We start from the raw sequence: 12,119 nt of genomic DNA on the forward strand, positions 1-12,119 counted from the left end.
CCAACCGAGATTCATTATGTTCGTCATCTTCGATCAAGGTTCTCCAACTTGTTACAAGTTACATTCACGAAGATCACGCGCTACGCTTAGGTGTCAAATAGTTCAGTGACCGCGCGTGAATGGGAAATCGATCCATGCTGTTGGTAAATCGTTTGAGCTAACAGAGAGGGAGCAAATCGAGGTTAAACGCGGTCGAAGAAGGAAATGAATCGTGAAAGAATGGGCCCTCTGTTCGGCTATTGCAACAAGCCGTCCCTGGGTCCGTGGACCCGCAGCCCCGGGACCGTTCCACCGAGTTCGTGCAGGTATATAAATTCTGGTGCTATTATTGGGGTTTGTGCCTTCTCACAGAGCCCTCTGGGGCCCGCGGCGGTCCCTTTGAGCTACTCTTTCTACCTCTGTCGTTTTCCCCTTCGTCTTGCTCTTACACTGTCGTTTCTACTCTCTCTCTCTTTTTCTCTCTACCTTGCTGGCCCCCTCTCCTCTTGTGTAGACCTTATCCTACCACTACCTCCTTTCCTCTGTCTTCATCCTCCTCCTCCACCTCCACCTCCTTGGATCACCCTTTAACTCGCCCGCCCTACCCTTTTACGTACCCATTCTCCACCTCACTGCCGATCCTTACACCGCCCCTGAGACTTGTTTGTTTTCCCTTCGCGTCGTCTTCCGTTTGCTAAACGCACCTTAAATTACGCGGCCGATGATAAATATTTGAGCCGTCCATTACGCGAAAGGGCCACTACGGACAGAGGTCCGAACCGGTGTTACCTTCTTCGAGCTGGCGCAGCTTCCTCCGTGGATCGTGTTACTTTGTAAAAGGGACACTCGGGACCCGGATAGCCCGCGATGGTGTCGTCACATGGAATTCTTTTTTTTCTCTCTCGTCTTTCTTCTTTTGTTTCATTGAGGATGATCGTGAAGTTTGTGGATTCAGTTGTGATTACTTTTTGATGTTTGGTTTCTTCTAGATTTTGTTAGGCACTATGTTCATTCATTGAACAATTATTGTACACGAAACGCAATGTCGATCCTTATTGGCCTAAGTAATTTTAGCCATGTCAAGAGAGAGTTTACAATTGAGAAAATAGTTCGAATAGACTAATGTTTTAGTAGTTTAGAAATAAAATTTTCTAACTTAATGTTGATTCTTATATATTACCTATGATCCAACGATCCAAAAGAAAATTCCAATTAAAAAAACGATCCACGTAATAATTGAAATCACCATCTTCTGTGTAACCCAATGATGATAACTGAGGGTTAACTCCATATACGAAAGGCGATTTCAAATAAATAATTATCCAAACAGTAATTCAAATAATTGCATTTAGCGTTCGATGGTAATGGTGGATCGAAACTATCCCGCGAATTTCAAACGCAGTGCATTATAACGAAACGTTTTCTAACTTAATTGAAATTCATGCAGATTGGCTACAACCCAATGATGTAAACTGAGGGTTAGTTTCAATATCGAAAAAGAGATTTCATACAATGATTCTATCGTGTCTGGCATATAATTGCATAGTAATCGTGGAACGAAATAATCGCGTGAAATTCGAATGCAAGGCGGTCTTCTAATTTAATTTAAAATTTTGTAGACCGAAGGTTAACTCCGTTTCCAGACAGAATAGTCCCGATAAAAGAACAATTCGAATGACCGCGTGTTAGCGTTCAATAGTATCCGCGGAACGAAATAATGCCGCGAAATTCAAATACAACGTGTCTTTGGAATGCGCGGCAACAGAGCGTTGGTGTTACTCGCGCCTTGATAGCGCACTTTTATTTCCGCCACTGTAGCCGCCACAAAAGTCAAAGTGCCTCGTAACAGGATTATGAAATGTTCCGGAGTAGCGTTCCACGGATGTTTACAACTATCGCGAATACTCGTTACCTTTTATTGCCGGCGGGTTTCAGCGATTCTGGCATCGGCTTCGTTAACGAGCGACATTTATGCTTTCATTCGGCCGTAATTCTACCCCCTCGTGTCTCTCCCTACGATTCGTTGTACATATGCCTACACGTCATAACACCGACTACATATTGCTTTTCCATAGGTCATTCATGCCGATTCATTCTCACGCTTTCGAGGCGAATCCTATTAATACAAGCGTGTCCGTCGATTCTTCGACGCGAAAGCGTGTTTGTGAGTTTGATGGGTTCTTGGTTACGTGGTTCGTCGATGGGGTTTGTTTGGCGAACACCGTCCTTATCTACGCAGGTCAGCCACACTAATCTCTGGTCCGCCTGTTGTCTTTGCCTTTGCTTGCTCCAACAGTTGCTGGTGTTGTTACTATTGTTAGAGGATTTCTTCAGGTTGTTTCTCGATGCTTATGAATGTTTTAGTTTCTGGGAAATATACCGTATGAAGATTCTGTTGTCTGGTTACGTTTCTAGTTTATAGGGAGTTTGGGAAAAAATTGAGTGGAAGTTATCCGAAGAAAAATCTGTATCCTCATTCCATATTGAGAAATTAAGCTACAAATATCGTTATTTTCAGTAGCTCGAGCAACATATCGGTAATGCGAAGAATTCGTACAATTCGATAGAAAGCCTCGTACGTAGAAATGTTAAAAATTTTGTCCGACATGTGTAGCTACATGTTGTAAAGTCTAAGAGCAATTGACTATATCGTTCACTGACTCCTAAAGAACATTCTTTCTGTTTAAAAATTTCCTCTCATATTCTTCTTCGAATAGTAGAAGTTCCACGGAATATAATTCCTTTCTGTGCTTACGTTATCAGAGAAACTATTATTGTTTAATATTCATCGCAAATCGACAAATTTTTCAAAATCGGTTCACAATAAATCATAGTTGTATAACTACATATTTTCGAAAAAAAAAATTTTTAATCGCTCATCTGGTGTTTTCGGTTTTGCATAGATGAATTTCTTATAATTATTATTAATTATTTCCTAATTTATAACTATATAATAGGCTGTTACTTTCAATTTAATTCTTACGAAATTTTCATTTCCTCTTCTTACACGACTTTTCCCCAAAACAGCGATTTTTGGGTCCCTTAAATCCTCATCTGTTCCAGTCTAAACTAAACAACTCAAACATCATCGTACTACAAAAATTTATCCTTTCTTCGAGCTACTTCAAAAAATCTCTCTGATTCATGTAACATTAAAATTACCGATCCTTAATAACTAAATAAAAATTAACGTTACTAAAAACATTTGCGTATCCAGTAGTTGCAGAAACGAGAAATTTGATATCAGATCAGTTTCATTAATCTGTTCTTTCTAGTATTAATACAATCATTACATAAGAATTACGAGAGAAAAGTTCTAGCCCAGACGTATCCAAATGCAACTATCTCGATTATCTTTATCTCATTTCCCAAAGGAAGGGGAGTAAGTATTTTCCTGGTAGACGGCGTAAATTCCCTGTTACTATCGACGATTCCAAGGATTTTGTATATACCGTGTAAATTCGGGTATGTCAATGATAGATTGCCGCTGGAACGACTTTGGTGGGGCGACCAGTTATTCACAAAAGATGTTTATTATCAGTAAACCGAACACTTTGGTAGGCCGTGGCTCGTCCCTCTCCTCCTCGTCCTTCGCTAGACTTCGACTTTCATATCAGTTGGCTCATAGCTGTGGCTGGTGACGTTCCACCCGTGGTTCGCGTTTCTCGTCACAAAATTCTTCACGTTCGAGTGCGATTATCGTCGCGATCGTATCAGGTATATAGTACGTGCTGTTCCACGTTGCGTAGCGCGAGATTCGATACCTGCACGATATTTAGTCACCGGTATTTTTTTTTTTTTTCGCTTTCTCCGTTTTCTATTTTTCGCAGTTGTTTTCTCCAATTGATATAAATCGAGTGTTTGTTCGTTGGCAATTTGGAAGAAGTGATTATCGACGCATTAACAAACGGACAATGTATTCTTATTTTTCTCGTAGTTACATAGTTCACGTAGATTAATTTATCAGTGACTCTGAGGAAAGGGGATTTTCCTATATTTATTTTAACCAATAATAATTAATTGTCGCTAATACGAGGCCTGATATCGTAGAACAGACTTCAAATTTTTGTTCGTTCCTTAATTATTTATACGGAACATCGTAATCTTCTCGTTTAATCTCAATAAAGTAACGACAGAATATTCTGGAATATATATTCACTTGTTTCTATCGTTTTATTCACGTTTGGTACATCGCTTTTTTTTTCAATTTTGGAACAGATACATGCAATAATCATCTTGAGATTTCTGACTGTACGAGTGTATGCGTAGGAAGCTCTAATTATTGTCAACGCATGGATGCATATCGCTGTTCGAAGTTAAAATGTTAATGCATATTTGAGACGTTGTTTTTGGTGTTTAACACGTTCACTGTGTATGTCTCGAGTGAGAGACGGCAGGCAATCGACTGGAGTGCGGAACACGCGTTAAAAGTCACGAAATTTTGAAGCCTTCGTATTATAATAATTTATATACCTAAAGAATAAATATGTAGAAAGTTTCATTTTAGAAATAGAAATAGTTCTTACACCAAAATTATTTGCTATATAGTATTATTCTCTATATTCTACGTAATCAATAACGTAGCAATGTTCATCATGATTTCATTTATTTCATTTTTATAGAATAATATAGAAAATCGTAAAATTTGATGGACGCAAGGAAAGAAAGAACACGTTTTAAAGACAAAAATCTGAAGTTTTAATTTTGACGTTTTACACGTGACGGTTATTGTTGATAGAATAAATTAATAAAAATATTATTATTTGATACCAATGCGTTTAAGGAAAATATTAATTTTACAAAGACGTCATTGAATCATACCTGCTGTGATTGTTGGAATTTCGTGCGTTGGTACTACGGCGAGTATGCATATTTTAGAAATACTTGAAAGAAAAGTTGGTCTTAAGAAAGTGTTACATTGTGTAACGCACGAATGCATGACAGATGTTCTGTTACTCACACAGCCTACAAATATCCGTTATTGTGAACTTCATTATTTTCTCGATCTTCCTAAAATTATCCCGTTCTTTTTACAAAATGCAAACCGATTGAAATTAGTGTCGCTTCTTAAATATCTCGAATTATATTTTAATAGGACACTTTATAAGTTTTAGTTATTCTTGACCAGCTACTCTACACTTAATAGATTTCGATAACATTATTTTCACTGTATATTTTAATAAATTTTGCATAAATCGATTTATTGTATATGTGAGCACACTAGTCAATAACACGCGAAGATACTCTAGAAAGCAAAGGAAACAGGAGATGTCTTTAAATTAATTCCTAGAGTTGTATTTAATTTTTCAAGAACGTGAATAGCATTCCATTACATTAAAAAGGTCAAGATTTTACGAAGATCATTTTCCAAACTCCATCAACAAACCTCACGATTTTCCTCGAAAAAAAAAAAAGAGAAAAGAAGGAAAAGAAAAATGGAGAAAAACGCGAATAACCTCGCGCGATTCAAGGTGGATCAGCTCGCGGCGTGATTATCTGTGCCGAAGAGCCGATAACCGTAGCGCCACTTATAACCGAAGATCGATCACTTCCTTTCACAGTTCGATCGAATGTTCCAAGTGTACGCCGTCCTTGGATTCGTTCCATCTATAATAACAACACACGTTTTCAAACTTCATCAAAGCAGAAACGACGATCTATCCGATCTGTATAACCGTGACACACGAGTAGAAGCTTGATTGCAGGCGGAAGATGGACGAAGAATCGAAGAGGTCGTTCGTCACCAGGAACTCGGGGAATCGAGGAGCGTCGCGTTTAATAAGATCCCGGGAGTCTGCCGACACGGCGTAGGAATGTGACAAAAGCGGTAATCGGGCGAAGCGACGAAGAACAAGCAAGCTGGAACAAGCGGCAAGAGGAAAGAAGAAGTAAGACCAAGAAAAAGAGAAGATAAGAATAAAACGTCGAAAATTGTAAAGAAGAGCGAAACTTGACGAAGAAGTGAAGGTCACAGCCCACCCTACGTCTCGAGATGTACACGCTGCCGCCTCGGGGGTAGAGAAGACACGGTCATTGAGAATCTTGGCGCAACGCGCGGTACTTTCTTGGAGCGTAAAGTCCCCCTCCGAGAAGGCGAGAGAGGGAATCTTTTGGAGGAGAGAAGGAGAGGCGAGTAACAAGGTAGAACGTTGTTGCGACGACAACGACGACAACGAAAAGGACGAAAAGGAAGGATCAATCGAACGCGAAGAGGGGCAAAAGAGGAGATCGGTACGTAAAAGGAAGAGGGACAGGCTGCGTGGCAAAGAAGCCGAAGAAACGGAAAGATTCGAAGGAGGAAGGAGCAACGTTGGCGAATAAAGAGCGAGAGGAAGAGAGGCGAACAAGTAAGAGAGAAGATAGGCTACGATCAAACCGAATCGAACGAGGAGAAAGTTGAAAAGACTCTCTTACTCTCTCCTCCTTGTTACCCTCTCTTTTTACATATTCCTGTCTTTGTTTAATCAATTCGATCTCTGTCCAGCGTAGTGCACCTGTCTTCGTTTACCTCGCGCACGCCCCGCCCCGACCAATCGAGACTCTTGGGGCCTAGTGACGTCGCTAACGCGCACTACAAGGCCCTGTCGTGGTGGGGCCAGTATCATCTCCCCACTACCTCCAAGATCGGAGGCCGTGAGAGCCCCACGGGGGCCAGCAGCTAGCTGCAACCAGCGCCAGCGGCCCGGCCGGCCGTTGGCCACCTTGGTGGGGGCAGGAAGAGGGGCACCCTGCTGCCCAAGAACAGGCCGAAGGAACAACGCAAGGGTACCTACTGAAACCCATCCCGCATTTCCCACCACTGACTCGTCCGGAAAACGTGCGCCACAGAGCTTCCGGACTACTCGGATATCGAGTTCAGTCAAGTGAGTCAGATCGATCGGGTATATTGGCAAAGAGTCCGACATCTCGGACCGCTGTCGTATCGAAGGAAAGTTTCATCTCTGTTTGTCGTCGGTTTTGCGCGTTTCATTCAATTGCGCGTGGTTTGGTCTTGGAGAAGGTGGTTCGATCTTGGAGAACGTAGTTTGAGAAATTTTCTTTCTCACGAGGGTGTGTGGTGCTACGGTTAGCCGGTCAAGCAGCATAGCAATGGCTCCTGTTGATTTCTGATGTACGATGAAAACACTTGACACTAAAGCAAGCTTGGAGTATATCGTCGCATTATCGCTGACGCGTGATAGTTAACGCGCACCACCCACAGGTGGACATCGAGCCTTCGTTGACTAGCGATAGCATACACGCACCAATGTCACAACCACCGATAGAAGGGATAAAAAGAGAAAGGGAAGTCGAACAGTGAGAGAGGATCTCCCCCTGGAGGCTCTCGTGCAGTGGCTCTCGTTTATAGTTTCTTATCGCGGCGATCGATTACCATCGACGTGTAATAATCCTTCGTAATCCTAGTGGATTATTTTGGCTCTCGCGTGTGGTGATTAGACGCAGCTACGACGGTCACAACGGTGATAAGAGTGCGTGCAGGGGAGGTGTGTGATGCCCTGGTTATGGTTAAGCGTGAGTGAGGTCAGTGGCAAGAGGAGGAGAAGAAGGACCGGCAGCTCGTCAAACGCGTCGTCCTCGTCGTCGTTGTCTAGGTCGTCGTCGTCGTTCTGTCAGCCGTGGAGGAGGAGGATAGCCGGCGGCGGTGGTGGTGGCGAGGACTCGGTGGTACCATCGACGTGCTCGACAAACACGAGTGCAGCAGGGTCCGCGAGGTGCACGAGGTACCAGTGACCGAACAGGGTCGTCCTCGAGGCAGAGCCACGTGATTATGGTGCACCATCATCATCGTCGTCGCGGCCTTCAGGCGAGCAATCATTGCACGATTAGGAGGCGAGGAACGACACCCTCGCTGCTCCAGGTGTTCCTGCTGATACTGTGCCTTTGGCTACCGCTGCTGGACAACGGTGGCCTCGTCCTGGCTTGTGGACCGGGCAGAGGCGGTGGACGACGTCCTGGTCTAAGGAAGCTCACGCCTCTGGTGTTCAAGCAGCATGTGCCGAACGTTAGCGAGAACACGCTGCCGGCCAGCGGGATCAGCGAGGGTCGCGTGTCCAGGCACGATTCCAGGTTCCGGGATCTCGTGCCCAACTACAACGCAGACATCATCTTCAAGGACGAAGAGGGCACCGGAGCCGATCGGCTGATGACACAGGTGAACAAACGCTCTCAAACATTGATTAATCTTCGTTTGAGGAAAGCTGGCTCATTTTTATCGCGAACGTCTGATGTTTATTTTACAACGCTAAGGCAAAGAGTTGAATGAAAAGACTTCTTATGCAATAATAGAATCTAGTTGAAAAGTAAAACATTATCGTAGAACTCCGTTTATAGAACCTACCGAGGGACGAGTTTACGTAACTGGAGTTCATTGATTTTGCATAATACCAGTGATTTTTCTTTCGTATAATGGCAGTTGACGTTCAAGTGAACAGAGACAACGAACAAAAGTTCCTCCAATAGGGCATTAAAATTTGATTTCTATAAATGGAGTATGGATAAGTGGACTTGTATAATTCGATAAAATAGTCATGCGTAAATGTAGCTCGCAAAACGAAGACGTGGAATATTTGTACGAGCCAAAATTGACCCAGCTATCGCCATCCGAAGGTTAATTGCTTGCTTGTCATGAGTGCTTTATATATTTCGGTATATAACATAGTTTTTAATTCCTGTTTGGGAGAGGATAGTATTACGCGTTTCAATGCGAAGCGCAGGAGACGCGATGGATGAACGTGTTCTGACACGACCTCGTGGTTGATCGGTACTGTCTACGGTAAACGAACTTTCGGACCTTCCTTTGGTTTAAGTATTCGAACGTTTTGTTTCTAATATTTTTGCGCCAACCGTGAACATGGCTGCTCCTGTTTCAACCTTAAAAACACTTCATTTGCAAGAAAATGAATTCGTCTTTGCCCAAGATACGTACATGACACGTTAAATTAGTATAATACGAGCATACAAAAAATGGAAGAATTCTCCTTTCTTCAAAATTTATTCGATTCTTCTCGGTTTTAATATGTACAACATCTATTTCTATCATAAATGAATTGATAAATGCAATAGAATTTCCAATATAGATATTTTATTAATTATATTCGTGCAAATTAAAGAAGAGATTTTGGAATTACCCTGACAGGTACGAGCCCCGGTTCAGATGAAATGTCAAACGTGACTCTGACTACAAAAGGTCAAGAATAATTAATAAACCGACTGATAAAGACTGTATCCGTAGACAGTACCTAAATCAACCCCTACGATTCTTCTTATTCTCTCGCGAAAAACGATATCTAACGACTGTCAATATGTATCAATTGAAATACATCAGCGATTAGCTCTTTAGATCAATAATCTTGAAATCGTTGATCACTTCTTATTAGAGCTACGTATAAAATCGAACAGGTCAGTGACGAGGCCTATAGCAATCGAAATACTGCTTATTCTATCATGCTCTCTTGGTTAACAAGAGAAACGAGCCGTGAACGTTACGACAACTCGATAACAGTGTCCGGAAGATTCGTCATTTCTGGTCGAGGGTGTTTTCACCGCGGTGATCGCCGATAATATGTGTCGTGTGTCAGGCAGCGATAAAGATTGTCCTTGAAGGAGCCCGTCGGTAAATCATGACGCGTCCAAGAGTTTGAAGCGTCGGTATCGTCGTTCCTATCGACCTGTAGATTTGGTTCGGCAAGTGCCGATAGCGAATACTCGCGAGAAATCGACGCGGTATACTCTTTCGATCGCGTTGCTTCACGTAGGAGTAGGGAACTCACCTAGAGGATTCTAGAAAGAAGTAAAGTCAGTGACCTTTACGCCTCGAATCCGATAATAGTTGGCTGATTCACGCGCGAATAGGAACGTGGCGGTGTTTCGCGTCGAGAAATTTGGTTATTCAGTGAAATGATGTATGGCGGGTTTGGTTATGAATCGTCGAGGCGGTATGATGCCCCATGGGGACGCAACAGCGGATTTCAAAGGAAATATGAATCGGGAATCGGTGATTGATTGCGTTTGTTTTATGGTCAAAAGGATGGAAAATATGTTTTCTATATTTTCACTGCCGATGCATCGCTTGAGAGGTTGCTATTAATGGATTTCATGAGAAATATCGTGGACCCGCAATCGTCGATTCTATTCGTTCCATTGTAGAAATGATGATGAATGGTGTTTTTTCAATTTTCTCTTGTAAATATATGCCTCACACTCATATACGTACAAACTCGAATCCTGTCAATGTTTGACACGATTAGTTTGATATCAGTATTAATTTTATAGAGGTTTATGTGCAGAGGATGGTTGGTCAGTGAGGTTTAATGGACGAGATTGTTCGTTGTTGAAGCCGTCGAATATATTTAAAATGATAAATTAGTATACAGATAATGTTAGCAAAGACGCTCGTACTAACCGATTTGCTAAGACAGTGTATAAGGATCGCTAATGACTCGTTAATTAGATCGCTGATAATTCGCTGATAACTGGTTGATAACTGATCGACAACTGACTGTAACTCCTTTCCTTGCGATCGCGTCCGCTTATTTATACTGGTCGGGGGAGAGTCGAAATATTCAAATTCGTCTTTGTTCGACGGTAGCACGTAGCGACGACATTGTTTTGCTCGGAGTTTATTTATTCTTACATTACGTGTATCTTAACGATCTTGATACTCCGAGGCAAAACAACAACATTATTTGAATTGTCCTCTGACTCATGTGCCGCTACAATTTTTTAATCCTAGAAATTACGGTGTGTCGTCAGTGAAACGTAGAATTGGTCACTTCGGTCAAATCTTTGGTCACCAAATATTCAGTTATATCTAGAATCTAATACTGGTTGAAGCTATTATTGACGATAGATCTCTGATAAAAGAGTTTTGATTAGTTAGATCGGATACTGTCGGATTTCGGATATTGACGATGATAGGTATATGCACCTAGTAACAAATGGCTTTTTATATAATGCGTTAAAAAACGAAGGATCCTTGAGTAAAGATATTATCAGGTACATTCAAGTATATCTCGATTAATTATATCAAGTGATAAATTAATTTAGCGATAAAACCTTATGCTCATGTTCACATTCTATGTTCATTTTCATTAAATTTAACATTTTTAATTTGGCTAAACTTCATTCGCGATTAGTCACGAATAGATATATTTTACACTATGGAATTATTTTTATGACTGATTATCAACGATTAGTATTACTAAACCGATGTATTTTTTGGCATAAGATATCAATTGTTTGTTTTATTATTAGGTAGATTATTGTCAATTATTTATTAAATAAGATTTTAGAATTTCAATCATGTTTTTCATGACTTCAGTTCATAAAGTAAATTGTTTAAGCATTACTTTACAACATAGAATATATATTCACAATTAACGGATTATCTTATGAAATAGGAAAAATTTTATGTTAAACGCAAATATTTGAAGTTTTAAAATATAGCATAAGGGCCGTGAATTGCTATTTAATCGCGGCGTTCTTTGTAAAAAGCGGTTCAAAAAAGGCAAACGTATCAAATCGTTCGTGGTCGAGCAGTAGTTCTTGCAATTTCACCTTAATGGATTTATTCTGCTGGCTTTATCCAATAGAGAAAATGGTTTTATTCCAATAATAGCCCGACGTTCCACCGAGTTATCAACTCGTGAACATAAATGATGGAATCAAATCTCTCAATATATACAGTTTTACATTTTAATATGAAAGAAATAATTATTGAACCGCAAATTTTTACGCGATTGAATATTTCTACAGAAACAGACGAAGATTTGAAATTGGAGTACAAATACCTTTCAAAAACGTTTATTAAACATCTTTGAAACTTTTATTTCCAGTAATAATCACGAAACGGAGTAAATTGAATTTCAACAGAGATTTTTAATATCTGTACAGATGTTACGAATGATAAATATTGGTCTATTAATTATCATACTAAAAATTATGTAAATTTCAGCAGCTGTTTTGCTGCGAGACACAACGAAATAGAATAACAAACTTTCACAATCTAGATTTCTATGTTGATTTAACTATTTTTACTTTCTCGGTATCATTATCGGAAAATAGTCTGTTTAAACAGAATTCAGTAATCAAACAACATACGTAATCTAAATGTACATTCATATCTTTAACTCAAAGAAACT

At 40.6% G+C, this 12,119-nt stretch overlaps 1 protein-coding gene across 2 annotated transcripts in view; it reads left to right on the forward strand.

The window, feature by feature from the left end:
- Positions 1–3,167: 3,167 nt before the first annotated feature.
- The window catches only part of Hh (hedgehog signaling protein), an 84,880-nt gene continuing 75,928 nt past the window's right edge, over positions 3,168–12,119 (forward strand). Inside the window, exons 1-2 of one of the 2 annotated variants that reach the window (XM_072010109.1) lie at positions 3,168–6,326; positions 6,464–8,131. In XM_072010109.1, the coding sequence (XP_071866210.1) occupies positions 7,748–8,131 (384 nt within the window). In that variant the 5' untranslated portion in view covers positions 3,168–6,326; positions 6,464–7,747. Of the gene's footprint in view, positions 8,132–12,119 lie in introns of both variants that reach the window. The other variant, XM_072010108.1, reaches the window with a different exon arrangement.

This window comes from Bombus fervidus, chromosome 9 (assembly GCF_041682495.2).
Source record: "Bombus fervidus isolate BK054 chromosome 9, iyBomFerv1, whole genome shotgun sequence".
In the NCBI taxonomy this organism is placed as follows: Eukaryota; Metazoa; Arthropoda; class Insecta; order Hymenoptera; family Apidae; genus Bombus; species Bombus fervidus.